Source organism: Salvia miltiorrhiza, chromosome 4, assembly GCF_028751815.1.
Source record: "Salvia miltiorrhiza cultivar Shanhuang (shh) chromosome 4, IMPLAD_Smil_shh, whole genome shotgun sequence".
Taxonomy (NCBI): Eukaryota; Viridiplantae; Streptophyta; class Magnoliopsida; order Lamiales; family Lamiaceae; genus Salvia; species Salvia miltiorrhiza.
Window position 1 is genome coordinate 9,948,194 of NC_080390.1, and position 27,425 is coordinate 9,975,618.

General features: G+C 36.8%; 2 protein-coding genes and 1 long non-coding RNA gene across 3 annotated transcripts; 1 reads left to right on the forward strand and 2 right to left on the reverse strand.

The window, feature by feature from the left end:
- Window positions 1–8,077: 8,077 nt before the first annotated feature.
- On the forward strand, window positions 8,078–8,941 carry LOC131022972 (uncharacterized). The gene is made up of 3 exons (XM_057952512.1): window positions 8,078–8,233; window positions 8,378–8,424; window positions 8,509–8,941. The coding sequence occupies exons 1-3, from the start codon at window positions 8,078–8,080 to the stop codon at window positions 8,939–8,941; spliced, it is 636 nt and encodes a 211-aa protein (XP_057808495.1).
- Window positions 8,942–16,230: 7,289 nt separating this feature from the next.
- Window positions 16,231–19,212, reverse strand: LOC131022649 (uncharacterized). The gene is made up of 3 exons (XR_009101369.1): window positions 18,956–19,212; window positions 16,957–17,017; window positions 16,231–16,437 (listed from the first exon to the last, which is right to left on the reverse strand). It is a non-coding gene; the product is annotated as an uncharacterized LOC131022649 (long non-coding RNA).
- A 3,834-nt stretch (window positions 19,213–23,046) lies between these two features.
- LOC131022650 (uncharacterized protein At4g15970-like) lies at window positions 23,047–26,560 on the reverse strand. Its single transcript, XM_057952167.1, has 4 exons — window positions 26,116–26,560; window positions 24,652–25,017; window positions 23,812–24,287; window positions 23,047–23,686 (listed from the first exon to the last, which is right to left on the reverse strand). Exons 1-4 carry the CDS (start codon window positions 26,368–26,370, stop codon window positions 23,626–23,628), a joined length of 1,158 nt encoding a protein of 385 aa, XP_057808150.1. The 5' UTR covers window positions 26,371–26,560; the 3' UTR covers window positions 23,047–23,625.
- Between the last annotated feature and the right edge of the window lie 865 nt (window positions 26,561–27,425).

A 27,425-nucleotide genomic window follows, 5' to 3' on the forward strand; every position in this document is an offset into this window, starting at 1 on the left:
ATCCTCTTTAAAGATTACAAGATCATTTACAATCTTGCAAAATCCTCTCTCACTCCTCACTCATCATTTTCGACCAACACCTCTCTCCCTCATTCTCTCACTTTCCTCCATTTTCCTCCATTGAAGAAGACCTTCGGAGCTTCCAAAAATATTACCAAACACCTCAATCCACTCTTAAATCTTCCATAAACACATTCTAGCTACTTATATTCAAGAGAATCCTTGAAGAAGAGCTTCAAAGCTAGAGTGAGAAAGTGTGAATCTTGGTAAGAAACTTGGGTAAGTGACCTTGTATTCCATAAATCTTGCTTGAATGATGTTGTATGTGAGTATTCTTGAAAGATTGAAGCAAGAAAATCACCCCCTTTCATTTTTCTAAATTTTCGAAAAGTGGGTCTTCACCCCTTCAAAAAAAATTTCTTTTTCTTTTCTTGATTTGGGGTGAAAAATGAGATTTATATGATGTTTGTTGATGATTGATGTGTGTTGTGAAATATGTGCTTTGAGATGTGAAAGTTCGATGGAGTTTAGTTTACCCAAAAATGGGAACTTTTGAGTCAATTATTAAAATGATAAATTGATGATGAAGATGAGTCCATGAGATGTATATGATGATGATTGATGGAGTAATTTGAGTATATGAGGTCAATTGATGATTTTGATATGAGTTAGTTTAATAAAATTAGGGATATGTGTATCTATGCTCTAATTAGTAATTGATGGTTTATATGTGAGATAAATTGGTTAAGAGTGATAGATCTATGAATGGGTTAAAGATTCATATGTGTCTATAAGATTTTCAAAGAGTTTAGTTTAGTAAAAATTAGGACGTTTTGGTCTATGTGTTATTTAAGTGATTTGGCTTAAGATATATGTTTTAAGCGTGATAGTAGTGTCTTTGTATCTTTGATTAAGTCTTTTATTGGCTAAGTAAAATTTTGACTTAGTTTAGTTTGTATGAGTTTTTGAGTTCTTGTATGATGTGAGGTTGATGCTTGGTAAAATGAGGTCTAATTGCTCTATGACCATTTTGTGAACATTTGTCATGTTTTATTAAGAGATTTATGTTGATACATGAGTTTTCACTAGAGTTTAGTTTACATGATAAAAAGAGAATAAATATGTGTATAATGAGTTATATGGTGTAAAAGATCATGTTTGAGTATTTGAGTAATTTCGAGCATGAAAATGAAAAGAGAATTTGTTGATGCGTTCGTTGAAACGTTTTCCATGAGATTTGAGTTTATGATGAAAGAAAAGAGTCGAGATTGAGTATTATGAGTATTATGTTATACTTGAATGTTTTTGAGTGCTATAAGTGCTTAAAATGAGCTTTGATGAGTTTGCTTTGAAGAAATGTTGAGTTAAGCATGTTTGCTTGTGTGTATGTTTCGGAGTCGTTTTTCATGACGCACTGACCTACTGTTTTCGAGGGGTTTTTGATACCCAAACACCATGAAAATTTTATGGTAAGTATATGTGCGAGTTTTGAGCACACCGGTAAAATTTCAAGTCATTTGGACTTCTTTTACTATTTTTATAAAATGTAAAACCAAAACTGCTACGTTCTGCCGAATTGTTCGGTGAGTAGCCAATAAGATCACCTTTTCCAGTATCTTTCCTTAGCGTTCTGGAGCCCAAATTTTTATGGTTGAGACCAGGCCCGTACATGAGGGCATGCTCAACATGCTGCCGCATAGGGCCCCAAATTTTTGGGGGCCCAATTTTTTTTCACTTTTTTATATATAGTATATATATAAAAAGTATCTTTGTTTAACAAATAGTATTCCAAACATATATGCAGTAATTGAAAAAACATTCTAAAAAAAAGTGAATCAAAAAGTTTATCTACGATCAACTATGTCGCAAGACAGGTTGAATGGGTTTGCTATGTTATCAATTGAAAGAAAATTGGTTGATCAGTTAGATTACATAAACTTGATAAATACATTTGGTTCTAAAACTGCAAGACGTGTTAATGTTGAATTCTTAGTAAGAAACTTATACTGTTAATGTTGAATTCTTAGTAAGTTATCTTTTCTTCTCTTTTGATTGAAAACTCTTTTGAATAATTGATTGAAAAAATTTATGTTAATATATTATTGTTGTTTCGTCGATATTAAAAAAATTTATAAAGACCCATTTTTTATGTTTTTCTTAGGGCCCTGTGAGATACAGGACTGGCACTGGTTGAGACCTGAGTGTCTTAGCTAAGTACCCACCAAATTTCAGACCTTTTTGACAACGTTTACTATTTTTCAAAAATCAAACTTTTCGGTTGCTAAAAACTGCCGAATATTGTAGACTGTAGTAAAACAGTCATATCTCCTAAAATACTTGGAGTTTTTTATCTTACTTTTTTTTAAATGAAACTAGACTCAAAGAGGTTTCTTTTTGTATAAGTTACGACTCCAGGGGAGTTCGGTACAGAGTCTGGTGAGGTTTTAAAGTTGAGTCAGTGCAGAGTGAAGTTTGTTTTTAACTTGTCTATGTGTATTTTTCATATGCTTAAGTGTTTATACTTGTTTATATGCTTGATTGCTATGAGTTTGAGCCAAGTTGAGAGTTAAGTCGATAATAGGACGTGTGAATACTTAGAAGTTAAGTATACCTAGGGGTTGAGTTTAATGAGTAAATAGACGTTGAGTGAAAAGTTATAGTTGAGATGAGATTGGAATTAGTAATGAGTTACTAATCGAGATTCATTTTATGACATGAACCTTCGATGATGATGATGATCCCTGAAGACACGAGCAGAGCAAGGAAGTAAGTAACTCCGCTTTGACGGGAGATTTTGAGTAAGGTCTTCAGGTGGGCAATATTTTGAGTATATGTTTATCATATGAGCTTTCTAGAATGATTTGATGATGTTATGAGATTAACAAATGTTTTGAGATAAATGATGTTTGAGAACTGTTTGACTTGCCAATTTTTGATGTTGAGCTTGTATGTTACCCTCTACTGATGAGATGAGACGAATTCGGTCCTGCCACAAGCGGGATTTTGTGCACAGAGGTGACTGTGAGCCGTCTTCGGATCGGCCGGTCACGATACTTGAGAGGGAGGCCTACTTCTCAGTACCTTAATTATAATGATGAGTTGTAGATGCGGTACATACATGTCGATTACTTTGTCTGCAGACACTTATTTATGATGTTGATTATGAAAACTGCATGCACAGATTCATTTATGCTAACTTATTTCTGTGTATTGCTGAGATGTGGCAAGCTTCAAACTTATAGCTCTAAGAGCACTTTCCTTGTTTTTCGGCGTTTGCCCACTGAGTATTATGTACTCACTCCCTGCATGTATTTCTAAATGTGCAGACTAAGCGAGGAGCGAGATTGGACTGGTGCTGGTGGGGAATTGTTAGAGGATGTATTTACTTTATCGCATTTCCATTTTGACGATAAAGTCTTGATGATTGATATATATATATACTTTGATTTTCTTTTGAATTTAAGCAATGTACTCACGGTTATATGTCTTCATACATATAATCGATTCGCCTTTTGCTGCGATACTCTGCATATTATTCTTCCTTACGAAAAATGAGCTATACCCGTTTTGTTTTTGTTCGTGAAATTCCTGATATTTATGAAGTTATGACGATGTTGACATTTTTACCCTTGGGTTAATTTATGATGATTTTTCCTTAACACCTTTTGATGCGAGCTTCCGCTTGATGTTTGACCTATTCATCTAATCTTTTCTTCTTTTAAAAATAGTCGTATCGATACTCGTACCCCGCTATTACTAGCGTCGGGAATCGGGCTGCGACAACATGCCATCTTATTAATTGCTCACCATCATCTGCAATTGAGCACAAAACACCTGATGAAATCTGGCATGGAAATACTCCAAACTATGAAGCACTCAAAGTGTTTGGATGCAGAGCCTACACTCACATAAGGCAAGACAAGCTTGAACCAAGGGCATTAAGGTGCGTTATGTTGGGTTATCCAAGGGGAGTTAAAGGATATAAGCTCTGGTGTACTGAGCCAAACATGAACAAAGTTGTGATTAGCAGGGATGTTGTCTTTGATGAATCTCAGATGCCATACCTATCAAAGAAAGATACATCTCAAGATAAATCCAAAATCACAAACACTGAGACAGATTCGATTCAGGTGGAGCAGCTATTTAAGGAAGAATTTATGGGAGATGATGTTGATTTTGGAAAAAGTCAGGATACTGAACAACATCCAGAGGAAAGTAGAGCAGAATCTGAATCTCTGAGGGATTACAACTTGGCAAGAGATAGAGTTAGAAGGAAAATTACACCACCTATCAGATATGCTCATGCTGATATGGGGTATTATGCCCTAAGTGTAGTAGAAGAGCTTGAATACCAGGAGCCTAGAACCTTTAATGAAGCAATGAGAGAGAACAGTGGCTGTTAACAATGAAAGAAGAGATGGAGTCTCTTGAAAGAAATGGTACTTGGATTTTAGTTACTAAACCCATTGGCAGAAAATTGGTATCTTGTAAATGGATATTCAAGAAAAAGGTGGAGTATATTGGCAATGAGCAGATAAGGTACAAAGCAAGGCTCGTAGTAAGTGAGTTTACTAAAAAAGAAGGCATTGATTACAGTGAGGTTTTTTCACCAGTTGTGAAACATACCTCAATAAGAATATTGCTAGCTGCTGTTGCTCAATTTGACATGGAATTGGAGAAAATGGATGTAAAAACTGCCCTCCTCCATGGTGATTTGGAAGAAAACATACACATGAGTTAGCCAGAGGGTTTCATCCATCCAAATTCACAGAATAAGGTATGCCTTCTAAGGAAATCTCTATATGGGCTCAAACAAAGTTCTAGGTAATGGTATAGAAAGTTTGATGAGCACATGTCATTAATTGGTTTTACAAAATCTGAGTTTGATAACTGCGTATATTTAAATAAGGTTAAAAATAACACAGTTGCATATCTTTTACTCTATGTTGATGACATGCTTATAGCTAGTAAAGATAAAAGTGAGATCAGCAGGATTAAGAAAGACTTGGAAAAATCTTTTGAGATGAAAGATTTGGGAGCAGCAAAAAGGATATTGGGTATGGATATTACCAGGGATAGATCTAAAAGAAGGTTGTGTCTTAGTCAGAAGGACTATATAGCCAAGTTACTACAGAAATTTAATATGCATGAAGCTAAATCTACATCTACAGCTTTAGTTGTGCATATTAAGTTGTCTGATAATCAAAAACCAAGTTCTGCTGATGAAAGAAGGGAAATGAAGGTGATTCCATATTCTAACCTGGTTGGTAGTTTAATGTACACCATGGTGTGTACAAGGCCAGATATAGCACATGTTATAAGTGTGTGTAGCAGGTACTGAAGGAATATTAAATTGAATTAATACTCGATTGCCCGATGATCGTTTCTTGGATTATTATTAATTCATCATACAACGATTAATTCCTAACATGCTCCTATGAATTTAACAGCTGCACACAGGTGTTAGGAAAACTTACTTGAGAATCGGATGCACAAACGGTTGATGATCGCGTCGAAAGATTCTGACTCCAGCTCTGATCTTCTCGACTGTATCCCGCTCAATTCCCAACGTTGGATGGACAACGAGCTATGGAAATTCCCAAGACAGAAAAGCCTCACACGTTTCCTGCGCCTCCCTCTGCTCTCAAAAACCTAATTTTTATCAGTGTGTTTTCCTGAGAGCTGACAGTTGTATTTAATAATACAGAAAGGAGGAGGAGGCGCCACTTTTAGTGAGAGGGCCGAAAATCTATCTTCTTGGGCTAGGAGACATTGGGCCAGCCCAGGGACCAGATACAAGGAATAAAGATGGGCCTCAAATAAATTAATTCATCCATGGTCAGCCCAGACCATAATTAATTTATAAATATCAGTTCATTCCACTAGAGAACCGATACTGACTTACCCCTTTATTGCCGGTGATGAGTCGGGGCTTGTATTTAAACTTATTAAATCTCCGTATTTAAAATATCCGACATCCATTAATTAATTAGAGCTCTGACAGCTTAAATTAATTCATCTCTTAATAATTCCTTAAGCAGTACCACTCAAACTTTATTATTACGCCTGAACTTAATCAACCTGCAGGGTTTAGCGTAATAAACCTTATTGAGCTCCTTAAGGGGATGTCATTATCCTATACCGGATACGGGTACTAATACAGATAATCAAATATCATATATTAACCGCTATCACCCAAGATACAGAGTACTCGAGTTAGTATATAACTTTCACCCATAGTAAGTCAAAGTGATATACGAGTTAACATATATATCTGAATACTTATTAGTATTAAGATTTATAAGTCACCGAGATCTTGATTCTTCACTTAAGTCAGATAGAAGAATACATCTCAAACTGTGGTCCTATCAATACGTAATGACGTACCAGTATAGATAAGTAGCCAAGACAAACTACTTCCATCTATACTGCAGCCTAAACCAATAACTTGTCCTAGAGTTATTTCGGCTGTGATCATATTATATCTCTTAAGGTTATTCCAATTATATGGTCTTCTGTGATCTACAACACACCATATAATTTACTTATACAGAGATAAAGAACAGACATATGCAATCATGAACACAATCAGATAGGAGATAAGAATAGTGAAAACAGGAATCATTGTATACAAGCATAAAGTTCTTGCTTTCAGTATACAAATCCAACAGGTACATGGCAGATCTAGGTAAGACTCATTGGGAAGTTTTGAAGAAAGTTCTTAGATATTTGGAGGGCAGTGCAGATAGAGCTTTGTTATTTGAGAGGAATGTTGATTATTCTGGGGATCCTATTGTTGGTTTTACTGACTCAGCCTATGCAGCTAATCTAAACAATAGGAGGTCTCAATCCGGCTATATTTTCACTTTATTTGGATCTGCAGTTAGTTGGAAATCTTTATTACAGCATGTAGTTGCTTTATCAACAACTGATGCCGAGTATATGGCTGTTACTAAGGCAGTCAAAGAAGCTTTATAGCTTAAAGGGATAGTCTCTGATTTTGGGATAGAACAGAAGTCAGTTGGTATCAAGTGTGATTGTCAAAGTGCTTTGTGTTTGGTTAAGCATCAAACCTTTCATGAAAGGTCCAAGCATATTGATATTAGGCTGCATTTTGTTCGTGATATTGTTGAAAAGGGCTATGTTCGAATGGAGAAAGTATCCACTGATGATAACGCATCAGACATACTAACAAAGGCAGTACCAGTTGCTAAATTTGGTTATTGCCTAGAGTTGGTGAAGTTGATTTCAAAGTCTTAAGCTGCAGCTTGTGTGCAGCTCAGTCCCCGTCTTGTTTGAGGGGATTGTTTACTGTTTTGCGTTTGGTTTTATTTTGGAGAAGTTTTGATTTCAGAGGTTGAAGTTGTTGATCTGAATTGCTTGCTGGAAATGAGTTTTGCAAGAGTTTAGGTGGAGATTTGTTGATTAAACTCATGCAAAGTCGCATTTTCTGCATAAGGATGGTCGTGTTTTATCAAAGGCGGAAGGACTATTGTGCAAATAACTATTTTGGAGGGATTTAGTTGTTCAATTAGTCGTTTATAACGTGACCGTTGGATTGATCTCGATGGCTCAGATTAAAGGGGATTAGTGCAGTTAGTTATAACTAATTACACTGTTCATCGTCTTCCTCATAGCGTTGATTTGCAGCTGGTTTTCATAGATTGAGAGAGAAATACTTTGTGAGAGTTATTCTGCCGTTCAAAGCTTGTTTCACGACATTTTCTTTCGTTGTTGTAATCTCTTGTGTTCAAAGTTAGATTGAGCAATAAAATCATCATCTTCTTGTCCCGTGGATGTAGCATATTTTGCCGAACCACATAAATCTTCTCTTGTCGATTGCTTTCTTGTTTTTGCTTGTCTTCGTCGATTTACCCAACAGAAACGATCCTATTGGGGCTATAATCCTTCATGCAGCTACAGTTTCAAAGCAGTGACATATTCCTATCGATCAGATGATTTTCATAGGAATTTTTCTGCGCTCGAAGTCCTCAAAGTCAACGCGCACACACGCCTCGACACTATTGGTGTCGAGCGATGGGCTAGGTCCAAGTGCCCTGTACGACGTACGAGCTTCATGACGTCAAATGCTGCCGACACGATGAACAGTAGGTTGTTGTGGGCACGATGCCTCCCGGTTGCCTCATTAATCGAGACTTATCGAGCCATTATGGAAAAATGGTTCGATGCACAACGCCTCTCGGCTGCATCGAGGTCACACGAGTTGACTGAGGTAGTAGCGGCAAAGTTGCAAGTGGCTGTTGAAACGGGTCGACAATTGGATGTTCGAGGGACGACGACGCATATGTATAGTGTTGAAGAGGACCATGCATTCTACATTGTCGATCTCAAGAATTGAACTTGTGATTGTGTTCAGTTCGATCTGGACGACATTCCATGTCGTCATGCTTGTGCCGCTATTAGGTATGTTATTTATGAATATTTTACCTTCTTATAATTATATCTAATATTTTCTATTATAATGTATGTTATTGTTTCTTATATTAGACGTGCAGGTTTGCAAGTGACTGACTTTGTTGGGAAATATTTCAAACAATCGATTTTGTTGGCCATATACATGCCTCATATTGCGCTCGTGCCACATGCTATGTATTGGAATGTGCCAGAGTCGATATCAGCATATGTTGTGAAACCCCCGGATATCACACGTCATGCGGGTCGCCCGAAGATGAGTAGGGCTCGTTCGGCAGTCGAGGGTTCGTCTAGGTCGCAACCTCAAGTATGCTCACGTTGCAAGGGTCAAGGTCACAATGCTCGGAGGTGCACATCGACACTTGCATTGGACTTGAATGTGCCATTGGATGAGAACGAGAGCGTCGAGCCACCACCCGTTGCACGAAGGCGACGTAAGAAAAAATGTGGTATTTGTAGGAGTGAAGATCACACTAGGAATGCATGTCCTAGGCGGGAGAATGAATGATTTTACAGTTTGTTGTCTATTTTTTTTAATTGGAGACTGATTTTGAAGTTGAAAATGTTGTTTGTTGTCTACTTGTTGTTTGGAGACTGAATTTGTTGTTGGTATATGTTGATTTTGATATGAAATTCGAAAAACAGTTCATATTAGGTGGAAAAAGGGATAAAAGCCCACTGTACACGGTTCTACTCGCAACCGTGTACAGAATTGCGCAATCATGCACGCAAGAACTCACAACCATGCACAACGCACGGTTGCCCTTGTCCCGTGCACGGTTTCAAGTTCTTATGTGCACGGTTGCGCAATATTGTACACGATTGCGAGTAGAACAATGTACAGCCCACTATTTCCTATTTTTCACAACAACGAATCAAATCAAATATCATACAATCATTAATATCAACTAGTGTATCTCAACATCACTACACATCTAAAACCTCAAAGGGGGAGGATCGGCACACAACTCCCATATCCTACAAGCTACAATGGTTCGATACTTTTCTATCAGTGCACAGGTCTGCAGCTGTTCCTGTCTTGGTGTTCCACCAAGCAAACGATCCAGATAAACACATGCAAACAAACCACAACTCACGTTATCTTATTGGCAGTCTTACACACTGTGTGACATCATGACAAACCCCATCTCTGAATCAGGAGCACATGCAAACCCTGTGGGATTGGCTTCCCAATAACCCACCGCGTGCAACAGTCTAGGCATCAAGCGAGTGATTAGCTTCATGTTGATTTGTCGACGTTGTCGTGCACCTTCCGCATGTGACAATGAATCATACACTTGCACCTCCCATCGGGAGATAGAGATGACCATAGTACTCCAATGACTTTTATCGACATCGCAAATAGTGAAAATCTGCAACAAGATACGACAAATACTTAAAAATAGTAATGCATTAGTTAGAAAATGACAAAATATGTTAAAATTAAAGTTACCTCACTCGCTTCCAACCAAAGCCATGCATGGTCTGCATCAGTTCCATTAAATATTGTGATCAGCTTTTCGGGCACCTGCCAATTCGGGTATGCAGATCGTTCCCGTACGTAATTCCCTTGGGGATCCTCGGGATGCAACGATAAAAACAGTTGTCTCGAATACTTACATAAAAATTGGTTGGAGTGATCGGCGTTCTACTTCTTATCATCCCCACACTGAGCTTAGTCCAACCCCGAGCTATGAATTCCTAATTGATTCTCAACCTTCGAGTTGCTTTCAAAATCCAGAGGTCTATAATCTGCAACCACAAACCATTATACATCATTAACAACACTAATCTTTAAGCAAAACTACAATACCAAATTATTATACCTCCCCGTCGAACTCGGTTGCGGGATCCATAGTCCGATTGAATAGTTGTTGGGTCATGACATATCCAGTCTCCAGTATTGAGACCCAAGAACGTTCCCCCACCGCCCTGAACTCCTTAAAAGCTTTCATCTTTGCCTTCATCACCCCCCGATTACCAGGCGCATGAGGCTCAATCACGTACGGACTCTGCACTGCAGCTGATGGCCTAAGAAACCGTCGTGGCCTCTTTCCATCATTTGCCTCCTCCTCAGATGTAGTCGAGGTGAAGTGCACATCATCATCTACCTCTCCCGGCTTAGGCACAGGTGTCTCTGGACTGTGATGACGGGCTGATGTCTCTGGACGACCACTGTGATGTGATGTCGATCGCCTCAAAGATGGTTGCCGCTCAGTGTAACATAAGGCAGATCCCCTCTGACTCTCATGAGGCCGATCCTCCCCACCGACTGATCTCCTCTGGCTCTCCTCACCATGCACTGATCGCCTCTGACTCTCCCGAGGTCGATCCTCTCCACCAACTGATCGTCTCTGACTCTCACGAGGCTCTTCGTGATGAGATGATCATCTGTGACTCTCGTGTGGAATATGAGAGGCAGACCGTCTATGGCTGATCCTTGGCTGCTGGCACTCCTCACTCCGCATCCAGCGCGACTTCCATGACTGGATGACGATCTCCTATACCTCCTCGAAGATCGCTGATCGAAGAAATCCTTCATAGCGGTGACCATATGTTGTGTCACTCGTGCAACCAGCCCATGCTCTGACTCGTCTTCCACAATGGAACGCCAGACACTATCAGTCACGCTCAGAGTCACATTCTCAGTGATGCGAGCAATGAGGTCCTCGTCCCGTCGGCCCAACGAGGCATGCTCTCGATCTGCCTCTGGCTTAGGGCCTGTCTTGAAATCCTGCGGCCTAGCCCGCTTCAACGGGCTAGCCGTCAGATCATGATGGAAGCGTCTGTGACGCTCAACAACTCTGTCATCTTGCCACAAGCCATCGGATCATGATGGGAGCGTCTGTGATGCTCCGATCGTGGCTTCTCCGCTCTCGACACAGGAGGAAGAATAACAATAGGAGGCTCGGGTAATACAGGATCCCTCAGATGGGCATATCGCCCCTGAGGGTAATATCAAACATCGAATGTATCACCGATGAGGAGGGTCTGGTAATACAGCTGCTCTTTCTCCAATTCATGCGGTGCTAGACTCTGGTAACAATCATGCTGCAAAGAAAAGTAAACAAGGATTAGTCCAATATATCATAAAAAAATGAATCGAAAATGTAAAGCATCAATAATTTACCTCCTGCTCGAAAAAATGTGTGAAGTCAGCGGGCGACTTCCAAGTCCTCCACATCAAACATCAGGGCATCATCAGGGACGTGTCTCGCAACCCACACGCCCTGCCCAAATCCGGAATGGCCTCATATGACCAAATCTGAAATGCCCATATGGGCCCATAGAAATGGTACGTCCTCCTCGACCCACGAATCTCCGAAGGGTGCTTCTTTAGCACACTCATCCCATGGCATAAAATCTGAAATAAGTAGGAGCCCCACGGGAAGTCTAACCATGCCCGATCATCCTCAATCAACGCCCACATCCAATCATGGACATGATCTTGATCACGACAAAAGATGATGTAATAGGCGACGAGGATGTTGGTCGCCTTCAGGTAATAAGCTCCAATATCGCCCAACCTATGGCTATTGAAGCGCTTATGCAAATCTCTTTCCTCGAAGTACTCTGCAAAAGAAGCTCGTCGAAGGAATTTCGTGATCCGCATTCCGATCAAAACCCTGTGGGGATGGCCCGAAGTGTAATCCTGTCACCAAACAGAACTCCACATGCCCAAAACGTATATCCTGTCCACAAACGTGGAACCACTTCTCTCATGGACCAAACTGCTAGTCATACAACTCTCATGCCAAAAGTTGGTGCATTGCGGCATTCGCGCTCTCCTCCCTCTTCAAATCACATAAGTGGCCAAACGGACCACATTTGAAGTCGTCATGAAGCCGGTACCGATCCAAACAAGTCTTCACATCCTTCAAAATATTTATCCGGACGTACTGATTGATACGTCCGGCATAACCTTACATATGCGGACGTAACCAAGCAAAGCGATGAGGCTGCAATTCAGTTAGAATCATTAGAATCAACAAAACTCAAACAAAAATAATCAAACTGTGCACACAAATCAAACCGTGTACATAAAAACGAACTGTGGACTATGAATTGTGCACATCAGAACAATATTAAGTTGATAAAAACATCAAAAAACAAGAAAAACCACAACCATGCACGGTCTAGAACAAACCGTGCACAACCGTGCACTCTAGAACAAACCGTGCAAACCATGCACGGTAAAATATTGCGTAAATATCCCCAAAAATGTCCAGTATATACAATTAGAGCATATTCATATTAAAAATATAAATAAAATACAACCGTACACGGTATAATTGAAACCGTGCACGGCTGTGTACGAAAGAACTCCCGTGCACCGTGTACGGTGCACGAATCTTTCGAAAATTCTAGATTTGCATAATATCACGATTTAAACAACAGATTCCTAATTGTATATAGTTCACTAAAAAATTACATTAAATAACAACTTTCTTACCGGAGGTGGCGCCGAATATTTTTCCGTCTTCGATTTCGTTCGAGGAATTTCTTTTCACGACGTTATCACCTCTTCAATCTCATACTCAAGTTCTATTTCACTCGACATTGTCGTCGGTGAGTTGGAGTGCACGACGACTTCTTCGTTATGGAGTGCACGACGGCCGCGAGATCTTGGTTATGGAGTGCACGGCTTAGAGTTTTACAGTGAAGGGAGAGAAGGGTGGGACGACGAGTACTTCTTAGGGTTTTCATATGTTTTTCAAGATGAAAAATAAGGGAGGCTGCAGCACACGAGATGTTAGGGTTTGGCTGAACCGTGTCGAAGAGATTGATGGAAGATGATTTGAAACAAGATTCTTGTTTGACCATTTTTCGGTAAAAACCCTAAGTTTTAAGTTTTGTTGGAACCGTGTATATTGGTATTTTGGAGAGAAAGACAACAATAAAAGACAAAAAAGAATATATTGATAATGATAGAAGATTCGAAAATGTGGACTACTTTTTCATAAAGAGATCTTCAACCATTTTTGAAATTGCTGATTTCAATTTTTGAAACTGCCAAAATACCACACGTTCTTCCGTCGGATATTATCTAAAAAAATAAAGAAGATTTAAATAAGTAAAAGATGTGGGGACCATTAGGGATATATTTGACAATTTACAAGAAATGTGCTATAAAACTCATACTTTTATGAGCTTTGACAAAAAACTTCTTTATTTTACCAAATGTGTTACATGAGAAATTCATCCTATTTTTTTTATATATAATTGTGTTACTTATCTGTGGAGAGTGGAGACCAAAGTAGAAAGTCTCGCCTCATTATTACGGTAAGTTTCCATAAGATACACATAATAAATAGTTGAAAGAAAGTTTTGTAAAAAAATAAGGGGTTATGGTAAAAAAAAAATACACGAATTTTGAAATAAATTGTAATTTTACTTGAATTTTCAATTAAGCCAAAAAATTTAAATATATATATATATATATATATATATATTTCTTGCTATTTTCACCTGAATTTGACTTTCAACGAAATTATAGCTTAATTGGCAGTCCGAAATTCACCTGATGTTGGTCTAACTTCTGATGATGAGGAGTATTTAGAAATTCAGATGTCTAAGAAAACAAAAATTAATATATTTGACTTAATTTTGACTGTCGATTAAACTCTAATTTTGTCGAAAGTCAAACATAGGTAAAAATTACAACAAAAATATAAATTCATATATTTTTTTGACTTAATTGAAAATTCGGATGAAAATTACTATTTTTTTAAAGTTCATGTAAACACCTAAAAATAAATAGTTGAAAGAAATGCACTTCCAACAAAAAGGTACTAAATGACGAAGATTAGGTTCCACTCGCCAATCGGAGCATCTTTGTACCATCGTGAATTATGAATTTACTAGTCAACTAACCCGTCGAAATTCGACGGTAACTTATTAAAATACTCTCTCCGTCCGTCAAAAGTAGACCACTTTGGTTGGGTACGGGATTTAATAAAATTAGTGATGATTTTGATATAGTGGAGAAAGGGTCCCACCACTTTATAAGATGTGTGGTTGAATTTGAATTTTAGGTGGGTTTTTTTTGTAAATAATGAGTGTTTGTAAGGATAAATGATTAAAGTGGGTGGTGGGACCATTTCCATAAGAGGAAAGTGGCCTACTCTTTATGGACGCCCAATATAGTAAAAGTGGTCTACCTATGATGCACGGATTCTTCAAAAATCAGCATGTACGGCGAATCGAATTCTTTTAGGGTGCGATTCTCTCATATTCTCGTCGGATTCGCACCCGATTCGCCACGTGGCGTATCTTTTAAAACAATTTATAAAAATAAACCGAATTCGCAAATTCCATAGGCGAAATTCACGTATCTCGTGCACGAAAGACCTACACAAGGTTATTTTGATAATTTTATTTTCAATTATGACTTATATATTGGACTAATAATATTTGAATCGTTATATTGTTGCTCAATTAACTTATATAATTGAAAATGCTTAACTTTTGGGTAAAATAAAATGTAAATTACATAGAATTAATTTAAGAAAAATTAAATTGTATATAGTTTATAAGCATTATGTATCCTTGCCGAATCGCACCCTATAATTTTTAAAAATCCATATCCCCGTACTCATATCGTATCGCCCCCGCATCCGCACCCCCGTACCTATGCAACATAGTGGTCTACTTTTGGCGGACGGAGGGAGTATAAATTTGTGAAATTATTTAATACAATTTTTGTTTAATGAATTTATTTTCACTAAAATTGAGAATTTAATGAAATTGTTTTACAGTTAATTTAAATGTCTTATTAAATTTATATCTAAGCAGAGTTTCGATTAACAAAATATTAAAAGAGAAGTTGGAACAATTATTTGAAACGTACCTATATTAGATGTCTGTTTGAAAAAATAAGAAAAAAATAAATTAAATAATATCATTAATGACTTAAACTTTCAAAGTTTGAATAAATTATTAATGCAATTACCTCATAATCTATAAAAAAATTCATCATACACCACGTTAGTTGTTGCATCTTGCATATGACCACTCTCATCACATACTAAAATCTTTAGACCACTTTTTCTAGTGACTCTTGAGATTGCCACCGAGAGTTGTCCATGACTAAAAATAGGTTTTGGTAGGTGTAATCCTACATTTAAAAGAGATTGTCCCTAATTTTTATTTATTATCATAGCAAAACAAACACTCACACAGAATTGCCTTCTCTGAAACCGAATTGAAAATTTAGTGAAATTTGATGGACTCATAATCATTCTAGCTATAGGAAACTTCTTGCCTGCATTTTTTCCTGAAATGAGTTTGCCTTCAATTACGCGTTCCTCAAGTTGAGTTACTATCAACCTAGTGTCATTGCAAAGCTCATTAGATGGATTAATATTTCTGAAAAGCATGATTATCCATCCCTCTTTCAATTTAATTTCATGACTCGACAATTCTGAACATTTGATCGTGTTGAGATATTCAACCGAGAATATCTGTTCATTCCATCTTCTTTGCAAATATTGTTTGAACTTAGGTAAACCCTTTATTTGATCAACATTGGAGATTGAAGAAAGCTTTGTCATAATGTGTCGCAGCCCGGTTCCCGACACTAGTGATAGTGGGGTACGAGTATCAATACGACTATTTTTAAAAGAATAAAAGATAAGAAGAATAGGTCGAACATCAAGCGGAAGCTCGCATCAGAGCATGCTAAGGAAAATCATCATAAATTAACCCAAGGGTAAAATCGTCAATGTCATCATAACTTCGTAAATATCAGGAATTTCAAGATAAAAAACAAAACGGGTATCGCTCATTTTTTGTAAGGAATCATAATATGCAGAGTATCGCAGCAAAAGACGAATCGATTATATGTATGAAGACATATAACCGTGAGTACATTGCTTAATTTCAAAAGAAAATCAAAGTATATCACTCCTCAAGACTTGATCGTCAAAAAGGAAATACGATAAAGTAAATACATCCTCCAACAACTCCCCACCAGCACCAGACCAATCTCGCTCCTCGCTTAGTCTGCACATTTAGAAATACATGTAGGGCGTGAGTACATAATACTCAGTGGGCAAACGCCGAAAATCAAGAAAGGTGCTCTTAGAGCTATAGGTTTGAAACTTGCCACATCTCAGCAATACACAGGAATAAATTTAGCGTAAATGAACCTGTGTAAGCAGTTTTAATAAACATCATAAAGAAATGAATGAATGACAGCTGTCAAAGATTTCAACATGCATGTACCACATCTACAACTCATCATCATCAAAGGTACTGAGAAGTAGGCCTCCTTCTCGAGCACCGTGACCGGCCGACCCGAAGACGGCTCACGGTCACCTCTGTGTACACAACCCTGCTTGTGGCAGGATCCGAATTCGTCTCATCTCATCAGTAGAGGGTAACATACAAGCTCAACATCAAAAATTGGCAAGTCAAACAGTTCTCAAATATCATTTATCTCAAGACATTTGATAAATTCATAACATCATCAAATCATTTTAGATAGCTCGAATGATATATGTATCTCAAAATATTGCCCACCTGAAGTCCTTCGCTAGTTTCGGAATGAAAACAGGCGACTTACTTCTTCGTCTCGCTCGGTCTTCATAATTCATCATCATCGTCAACGAAGGTTCATGTGATAAAACAAACCTTAGTTAGAACTCATTACTAAAATCCAATCTCGTCTCAACGATAACTTCTCACTCAACGTCTATTTACCTAATAAAACTCAATCCCTAGGTATACTCAACTTCTAAGGATTCACACATCCTACTCTCGACTTAACTCTCAACTCGGATTATACTCATAGCATTCAAGCACATAAACAAGCATGAACACATAAGCATATAAAATTCACACATAGATAAGTCAAAAACAACCTTCACACTGCACTGACTCGACTTCAAAAATTAACCTGTTCTGATTCCGACATCTCCTGGACTCGAGACTCATACCAAAAGAAAGGTCTTCGAGTCTAGTTTCATATACAAAAAAGTAGAGTCAAAAACTCCAAGTGGTTTTGGAGATATGACTGTTTTACTACAGTCTACCATATTCGGCAGTTTTGAGCAATCGAAAACTTGTATTTTTGAAAAATAGTAAATGTTGTCAAACTAGGCTCAAATTTGGTGGATATCTATCTAACACAATACGGTTAATACCATAAAAATTTGGAAAGCTAGATCACACAGGAAGCTACTGAAAAGAATGACTCTTTCCTCTGTTCTCTGAAATTGTCGGTAGAAATGTGCATTTTAGGTTTTGTATTTTATAAAAATAGTAAACGAAGTCCAAATGACTTAAAAATTTACAGGGGTGCTCAAGACTCATATAGGGACTTTCTATAAAATTTTCAAAGCTTTTTAAGATCGACAAACTGTCGATCACAGTAGGTCAGTAGGCCGACGAAAATCACCAAAATCTCATCTCAAACTCTTAAATGCTCAACTCAACATTCCTTCAAAAAAAACCCAATCAAAGCTCATTTTAAACCTATATAACACTCAACAACATTCAAACACATTATAAAACGCATCATACCCAAATTAACTCTCCTCTTTTACATCTTAACTCAAATCTCAAGGGAAACGTTTCAACGAACGCATCAATTCAATTCTCTTTTCATTCTCATGCTCAAAATTACCCAAACACTCATTAATGACCTCATACATCATATAACTCATTTTACACATATAAATCCCCTTTTTATCATGTAAACTAAACTCTAATGATAACTCATGTATCAACGCAAACTCTTAACAAAAGCATGACAAACGTTCACATAATGATCATAAATCAATTAGACCTCATTTTATCATTCATTGCCTTCTCAAAATATGAAAACTCAAAAACTCATTCAAATTAAACTAAGTTCAAATTTTACTTAGCTTACAATAGACTTGATCAAACATACTAAAACACTAATATCATACTCAATTTCATATATCTTAAACCAAATCACTTAATAGACACATAGACAAGAAAATCCTAATTTTTATTAAACTAAACTCTTTGAAATTTTATAAACACACATGGAACTTTAATCTCATCATATATCTATCAATTTTAATCATTTAAACTCACATATACTCCATCAATTTACGAATTAGAGCATAGATACACATATCCCTAATTTTAGTAAACTAACTCATATCAAAATCATCAATTGACATCATATACTCAATTTACTCCATCAATCATCATCATATACATCTCATGGACTCATCTACATCATCAATTCATCATTTAAACCATCAACTCAAAAGTTCCCAATTTTGGGTAAACTAAACTACATCAAACCTTCACATCTCTAAGCACATACTTCACAACACCCATCAATCATCAACAAACATCATATAAAACTCATTTTTCACCCCAAATCAAGAAAAGAAAAAGAAATTTTTTTGAAGGGTATGAGACCCATATTTTCGAAAATTTAGAAAAAAAATGAAGGGGGTGATTTTCTTGCTTCAAACTCTCAAGAATACTCACATACAATCTCATACAAGTCTAATCTATGAATATGGAGATCACTTACCCAAATTTACACCAAATATCAAACTTTCTCTCTCTAGTCTTGAAGTCAATCTTCAAGGATCTCCTTGGATTCAAGTTGATAGGAGGTGTTTAGGTAAGATTTTGATGGTGATTTATGTATTTGGCATATTTTTGTGAAGCTTCAGAGGTCTCATCTATGGTTAACAATGGTGGAAAGTGAGAGGTGAGGAAGATGAGTGTTGGGCGAAAATGATGAGTGAGGGAGAGAGAGGTGGTCGAATGTGGTGAGTGAGGGAGAGAGAATTTGCTTTACAAGATATGAATTGATCTTGTGATCTTAAAGAAAGATTTGTAAATCTTATGGAATATATGCAATTAATGCATTGATCTCTCTCACTCTAATCTCTACACTTCTCTCTCTAATCTCTACACTTTCAATCTCTACTCTCTCAATAAACACACTCTCAATCTCTACTCTCTCAATCTCCACACTTGGCAATTTGTGGCATTTAATCATATGGTAGAGAAATTAAAATAAAGTGTGAGAAGGGTGATTAAATAAAAATCACAATAACTATGGAAATGTTACTCATTAATAAGGTACCATAGTATAATTATTCATGTGACCAAAATAAAATAATTATAGCACTAATATTAGTGCACTCACTCAATTATAATATTCCTCTTCGTAGGAAAAATAATTTTAAAAAAATATCCTGCTTGGAAAAATTTCCATAAACCGGCATCATTCGATTTCTCGGTAAAAATAAACTGCACTTGCTTTGGAAACTTAATCAAAATTCCAAGTGCTAAAGTCTCAAATATAAATCATAATAAATTGGTCACAATGACACACATCACAAAAATCACATAATCAATCAGTCACGTAAATTCACATAACATCACATCAAAGCAGTCGGCAAACACAAACAGACTAAACGTCTCTCTGACCGACTCTTTTCATCAAGGTTCCCACTCTTTCTTCCTCGACTCTATATCAAACTCATTATTCCTATTTTCTTAATAGGACAGTCAATCTTTGTTAAGTCGGTATCTGGTAATTCTATTCCCGGTAGTCGGAAATAAAATAAAATCTCAACTCAATTCAATCAGCATCTCTATCTCAACTCATTTCTCAAATCTCATCACTCTAATTCCATCATCGGTTTATTCACTCGTATCTCTATTTAAAAGACAAACTGTCTTATCTACTCATAAAAAAAAAGTAGTCTCGTATTTCGACATCTCAGTACTCTCAATAGTGTTAAGACACTATCTCACAACATGAGGAAAAGTACGGGGTGTTACATAATGTCAATGTCGTCTGTAACATCTTTAACGGTATAGGCGTGATCTCCAAATCTCATAGTTGTCATTTCCGCATGACTAATAACACCATGATTCTTTAGGGTAAAAGTCAATTATTGTGCATTTGCAGATATAATTTTCACTCTACAAATTGGAAGATAATTATTTTTTAATTTTGAAAATATTTTAAAATATGTATAGGAAAATTAAAATTACCTCAAAGTTTTTATCTCTTTAATTGTTTTCACTAAAGCAGGTTTCAACCATTCTTCACTTTTTACTTCTCGATTAACGTTAGAAATATAAGCTATGGTGTTATTGTTTGAATCTTCATTAAGACCGCGCCTTAAATTATTTTAAAATATGAAGAATATGTGAAAAACGGGTGATCAACACTTGATGTAACTAATTATGAGAAAAAGAAAGTATGTTTGGTGTATATTAAGGATGATACATGAACAATTCTTATATCCAAATATATTTGTATATATATATATATATATATATAAAATAAAATCTTTAACTTCTTAAATATCAGGGCTGATAAAAAATATGGTTGCGTGCTTCATTGTGGAAACTTTGATTACACCTAAGATAAAATTTAAACTATGAGAAAAGCTTTGTAAAATTAATTTAGTTGAATATTAATAAATGAATATTGTAAATGATTAATAACATATGAAACTCTGAATGTTGATAAGATAGCAAATTGTAAAGCTATCATTACTGGTTCTTTAAACTCGCTTCATCTGCTTTCCATAAACATTTTGAGTTCATTGGCATATGATTCTCACAATATGCAAAATACTCGGAAACAATGGTTCTAAGGCTAAAATCGATTTTCCATTCATGATTGATTTTTGCATGCTGTTATTTGTTTTCCAGTACTTGAAATTTTTTAATAACTGTTATTTATCCTTCTATAAGAAACTCATAAAACTTTTTCTTGAACCCTATTGAGACGGATGTTTTGATTTTGTTGCCCTACATAATATATATTGCGTGAATAGATGCTGATGTGTTTGGGGGTTGTGAGATTCGACCCTGTATATGTTCAACAAAAAAATTCCGTTGAACATGGCGTGAATACATGATGACCGTTAGATTAGATAAGATCAACGGCTGAGATTTTATCTATGTTTTTTGAATATTTAGTGGTTTCCAACTTTTCATTGAATACATTAGTCGCTCTGCTCGAGGGTTTTAGACTGGTTATTACTTTCTCTGCTCATATTTGGGTTAAGCTGAGATGACGAATTCCTCCATCTTACTTTTTTTATTTTGCTTTTATGACGAATTCCTCTATCTTGCTTTTTTTATTTTGCTTTTATGCCATTTTTTGGAGTTAATAATTGATTATTTTATAATCAATTAACAGTCTATGTGACTGTGAGCAGATAAAAGAAATTAGCTGCAAAAGGAAAGTGTATATATATTACTCAATAGATGGATTAGTACTGAAAAAACAAAACAACATAAATCATAAATATCCTAATTTATTTAGAGTTTAAAATCATAATTTATTTAGAGTTTAAGATCAAGCGGAGTTCTAGAATAGTCACCGTGCATTAAATATATGATCAAAAATAAATTAGATATGGAAATTGATTAAAAATTAAGAAGAAAATAAGAATGAATGAGAATTGAAGAAAATTATAATAGAGTGATTATACAACGCCACGTAGGATAAGATTTATTTTACTTTTATATATATAGATAAGTGTTAATTAACTTGCTATTATTATTATTATTATTATTATTATTATTAGGGTAAATTTGGTTTAAAACCATAATAAATTTTTAAATTTTAGTTTTTCCCACAAACTTTCATTCTTGTTTCAAAATACATAATAAATCTCTTTTTTTGGAATTTCCCATAATGTGACTTTCCGGCGAATTTTTTGAATGACGTGGCTCCGAATTTGAATGATGTGGCATATTTAAGGGTTAAGTACCACTTTTTCCCTTAACGTTGACACCCATATCGCCTTTAACACCCTAACGTCAGAGTTGACACTGTTTACTACCTCAACGTTTCAAAATTGAAGCAAAATTCCCCCACGTTTTAACAGCTGGCCCAAGCGCAGCTCTAACAGGATCAAGCACCGTTAAAACGCAGGAGACAATTAGATTATCATGTCACATAATTTCTATATAATTACATTGTATTGCCATATCATTTAATTTTTTATAGGAATCTGTCATCGTGGGAAATTCCAAAAAAAAAGATTTATTATGAATTTTGAAACAAAAATGAAAGATTGTGGGAAAAACCAAAATTTGAAAATTTATTACTCCCTCCGTCCGCCAAAAGTATTTCACAATTACTATATTTGGCGTCCGCAAAAAGTATTCCACTTTCCTTTTTAAGTCATGGTCCCACCATCTACCTTTATATTTTATCCTCACAAACACTCTTTATTTACAAAAAACCCACCCCAAATTCAATCTCAACCACACATCTCATAAAGTGGTGGGACCCTTTCTCCACTACATCAATTATCATCACACATTTTATTAAACTCCGTGCCCGGCCAAAGTGGAATACTTTTGGCGGACGGAGGGAGTATGATTTTATCCAAATTTACCCTTATTATTATTATTGATCGATAAATTTCGGTTCATCTTATTACTAGAGGCAACATCAGGACATAGCAAGCCTATCACAAAACTACAATTCACTACAATGCTCCTACGCCGGCCAGCTCAGACAACAAGAACACACATCAAGTTGTGTGTGTGTGTGTGTGAGAGAGAGAGAGAGAGAGAGAGAGAGAGAGAGGTGGGGTGGGGAGGGGGGGGGGGGGGGATAGTTCAAGAAACTTTAGAAAAATGAGGGGAGGAAACTTCAAAATTACTACTGAAGAAATTGATATATTTTGTTTGCACCGTTATATTTTGTTCAGTAAACAATGATTTGAATCGACATTATTTTGTTGTTCCATCTACGCCATCGATGTACAACAGTATGGAAACAGCTATTTTCCATAGTAATACAGAGTTATACTATACAACACTTTTCCTACAACTTCGATTTTTCTCTGCATTCTAGAGATCTGGGGAAATAGAAATACGAAAACTGCAGTTATGAAAAGTGTGAACGAATGAGTAAAGCCCTCTAGATCCCAACCCTCTGCTGTGAAATAGCCCCAGGCCTCACTACAGTACTCACAAACCCAAAGAAGGGAGGTGACAACGACGATACAGAAATATAGACATGCTCACTAGGAAAACATAGACACCATTTTAACCAGTTTCACAACCAAGTTTTGTTCTTTTTTTCCTTTTACAGATGTGCAGAAGAGATTTACAGTACTTACCTCAGACTTGATACAATACCTAACTGTTAGATGTTAGTAGCCGGCCATTGACAAACGAGGGAAGGTCAAAGCAAGTTGGCACTCAGATTGAGTCAGGCCATGTTGGGTCGGGTTGTTGCACATACATGCGGAGCGAATCAAGACTAGAACAAACAATTGACAGCAAAATATTAGATATAGAATTATTAGGCTGTAGCTAGAAGATTATAATTGATGAAACAAATCCAGCTAGAAGATTATAATTGCATTGCAGAAGCAGTAGCCTTACCTACAATTCTGTGGAACTCTCCAACCAGATGATTCAGAGCTCAGTGGGGAAAAAGACACATACATTTTCCAGTCCTCAAGCAAAATGCTGAGGTCGTGAAGCTTACTGCTCAACCCAAAACAACAGTTTGCGTGCATTGTACAAACTTCATCCAGATCTTCACTGGGTTCACAGAACCCACCAAAGTATGCAGTATCCAAGAATCTCAAGTGAAGCCCCATCTCCGTGATGAAGGAGTCGTTCTTAATCTTGTTAAGAACATCTTGATCGTGTAGTCCAGGGTATAATCCGCGAGAGGCATGCCAGAACTTGTAAAATTCTATAGAACGTTTGTTTGATCTTACAAACTTGAACCCACCATTGGGTTTATTTTCTAGATCATCAGATCTGCCGGAGAAATGATCACATGCTATCTGAAAGTCAGCATCTGGATGGAAGTGAGGAAATGGATCTCTGAACCACATAACATCTGCATCCTATATATAAGAGATAAGTAAGTACAGAGAGAAAAATTGTCCAAATATCCATGTTAATTCTTAATGCATCATATAATCATAAAATGCATGGTTAGGATTGCCTAGTGAGGGCTTCATCTCAAATTAGCAATTTTCTTATAGAATGTGGCATGACTTCCAACAATAGCAGTAAATAAATGTGTGTAAAAAAAGTATTAGATGTAAGATTACTATTCATGAAAAATTTGCACAAACCAAGAAAATTATCTCAAAATTCATTAAGCTTCACGAATCCAAGCCAAAGTTTTGAGTGCATGCAAAGTTTAATCTATGAAGAAGGTGCTATATTTATGTGCATGCTAGAGATGAAGAAATAGAAGCATACTGTGAAAACAAAGTTATATCCCATTTCAAGAACAGATCTTAGGAAATCTATCCTTCTCCACATCATCTTTAGGTACTCTGTGGTCATGAAATAAGCCTCATGTGAAAAGTCAACTCCTTCAGTTACAAGGGAAAAACAATGGGAGTGTATAGCCATACAACGGGAAAATGCCTTTTGATCCAAAGAAACAATCACCAAATGGTTCAGTAACCAACGGGTTCGCTCTCCAATTCGGAAACTCTCAAGAAATAGATCAATAACCGAATTTGGAGCTGCCCATGCTTCATTCAAGGTTGTTAAGATCACTGTGTTATCTGGCATAGAAGCAACCTTCAAAACTCTTTCAAGACTATATGCCTTACTGTCCTACATCAGCCATGAAATAATTAGGGATGAGAATGACAGTTTTTATTGCCACTAACAATACAAAAGAAGAGGTGCATTATGACTCCAATGAAGCATAATTGATATGATGAACAGAAACTTCTTCAATCTCCTTAACATCATGACATCTACAGCATGAGAAAATATAGAAACCTAAACAAAACACATAATTAGGTCATATGCTAGAGTTTGTGAGACATGTTTCCTATTCAAATGAAGACGATAAATCAATTAACATTTGTAAAGTGGTTTAGTTCTTCATACTATCTCAAATTCAAATACTAGCATCTTAATATCATCAGATCTTGAGGCACAGAACTTGTACAAATATAGAGAAGCTTATACTTATTTCAGCCAATATATCATAACCTGCAACAAACTTCTCTTGACTCTTTTCCAACAGAACAAGCAACCATAGCCCCACACTACAGTGTCTTCGAATGATAAATCAAGTTCCCAATACGATGTCTTTGTCCCAACTCATGGTGATTGTTTTTGTAACTATCTTAGTCTGTCTATAGTTGGCTAACTATTGTGAGCCCTACAGATTTTAAATTTAGCTATCGGAATATAGCCTTGATTATACAAAAATCATATGAGCTGATTTTCAATTCACATCTAAAGAAGACTATTACTATATTAGTACATACAGTCGGCTAATGGAACAAAGCAATACAGATATAGTCATAGACATGCTCTTAAATTACTTTGAGTAACTCCAAAATAGTCTATAGATTCTTATTGTTTTCATGTTTTTGTATGTATTCATCCTTCTCTAGTATTATATCACTCTAACTGGTTCTATTTTTTGTTTAATGTATTATTAGATATAAATATGAAAACATGCATTACTCCTCAACACACACAGTACACACATAATGAATCGATTATCCACTAATTAACTACTGAAACTTCTAAAATCAACGCCGCTATCAGTTATTAGTCTATGCGGTGCAGCTCCGAACATCTTCCCCTTTAACTAATTCATCCACATTCAGAATGAAATTGGGAAAACAGCTAGAATAATCGAATCAAAAAAGCAGAAAGGTAAATTCAATACATCGATGAAAGGAGACTGACCGAATAGAGAGGTTTTCCGTTGTCAAAAATTGGGAAGAAGTTCGTGCTACTCGAGATTCCAAATTCGACAGCTCTGTGGAGGAGGAAGCAGGACACGATCACCACCGCCACGAGCACTAATAAGAGCGTGGAAACCCCCGGCCGGCGGCTGTGGCCGGAGAAATCCGGCGACGCCGTACTCATTTTTAGGGGATATATGTTTAGAAGAGACGAACGACGTACAAAAGGAAATGCTGAGATAACTGCCGTCTGCATTCGGCCATGTTTAGCTCGCTGTGGGGTACAGTTTGGGACTTGGGAGGAGAGAGAGAGAGAGAGGAACTGTCACTTAAGTCTTAAATGCTGATTAAGCGCGGAATATGAACTGCCGAAGTTAAAAGACGTTCGTAATTACGGAGTAATTCGCCATGCCTCTCAAACAAAAAAAACACCAAAGCCATTCTCCATGAAATTTGTTATTGTATTTTTCATTATAAATAATGTAGTTATTTTATTTATTTATTTTTACCTGTGAGAGTTAGGGAGAGAGAGCAGTGGGGTTTGAACTCGAGACCTCACTGTTCACACACAGAAGATCGCACCGCTTGGTGTTCCCATAGAGATAAAAAATATATATAAAAAAAGGTGTTTGATGAATTTGAACGTTGGTGAAACTATAAACCAACACCTAATCTAAAGAGTAATAAGCATGATTATACCTAGTGTAGATGATCGGAGAAAGCAAAGTAAACAATTGGAAAACCGGGGCTCAAGAGAAAACTAGCTGTTGTATTTGAAAATAAGAGATAACGTAATTACAATGCCCGAGCCCGGGCTCTATTTATAGATTACATAGGAGGGCAAAAGGGTAAAATCATCTGTGGTGCATGCGCTTGGCGTGATAGAGGGGCATGTCGGTAAATTTGTCTTCACGCGGGAAATCTTCCGCGTCTCTGGCGATTCCGCTGATAAAGGTAGTTCCTCTGGCGAAGGCTGCTTCTCTGGCGAGGGTGACTTCTCTGACAAAGGTGATTTCTCTGGCGATGGTGACTTCTCTGGCGAGGGTGACTTCTCTGGCGATGATGACTTCTCTGGCGTATAAGATACCTTTAGTGAATAAGATCCCTCTGGCGAGGATAATTCCCTCTGATGAGTGCGCTTCCTCTGCCATACTTATTTCGCTGGTGGAGTCGATTCCTTTGATTTGCATCATTTCCCTACTGTGCACACATCACTCCTCATCAACAACTCCCCCCTCTAGTCTGGTTGAACCAGGTATTCTTCGTGTTCAACCAGCGAAGTATTGTTAGAGCCAGCGCTATGCTGTTTTC

Bases quoted from the DNA above. Each gene is read 5' to 3' on its own strand.
- LOC131022650 (XM_057952167.1), bottom strand. From the start codon at position 26,370: ATGCAGACGGCAGTTATCTCAGCATTTCCTTTTGTACGTCGTTCGTCT. The intron at 25,018-26,115 runs GTCAGTCTCCTT...TGGCTGATGTAG, and splicing joins ACGGAAAACCTCTCTATTCG to GACAGTAAGGCATATAGTCT. The intron at 24,288-24,651 runs GTATGCTTCTAT...TCTTATATATAG, and splicing joins GATATAACTTTGTTTTCACA to GATGCAGATGTTATGTGGTT.
- LOC131022972 (XM_057952512.1), top strand. From the start codon at position 8,078: ATGACGTCAAATGCTGCCGACACGATGAACAGTAGGTTGTTGTGGGCA. The intron at 8,234-8,377 runs GTAGTAGCGGCA...GATTGTGTTCAG, and splicing joins GGTCACACGAGTTGACTGAG to TTCGATCTGGACGACATTCC. The intron at 8,425-8,508 runs GTATGTTATTTA...TTCTTATATTAG, and splicing joins CATGCTTGTGCCGCTATTAG to ACGTGCAGGTTTGCAAGTGA.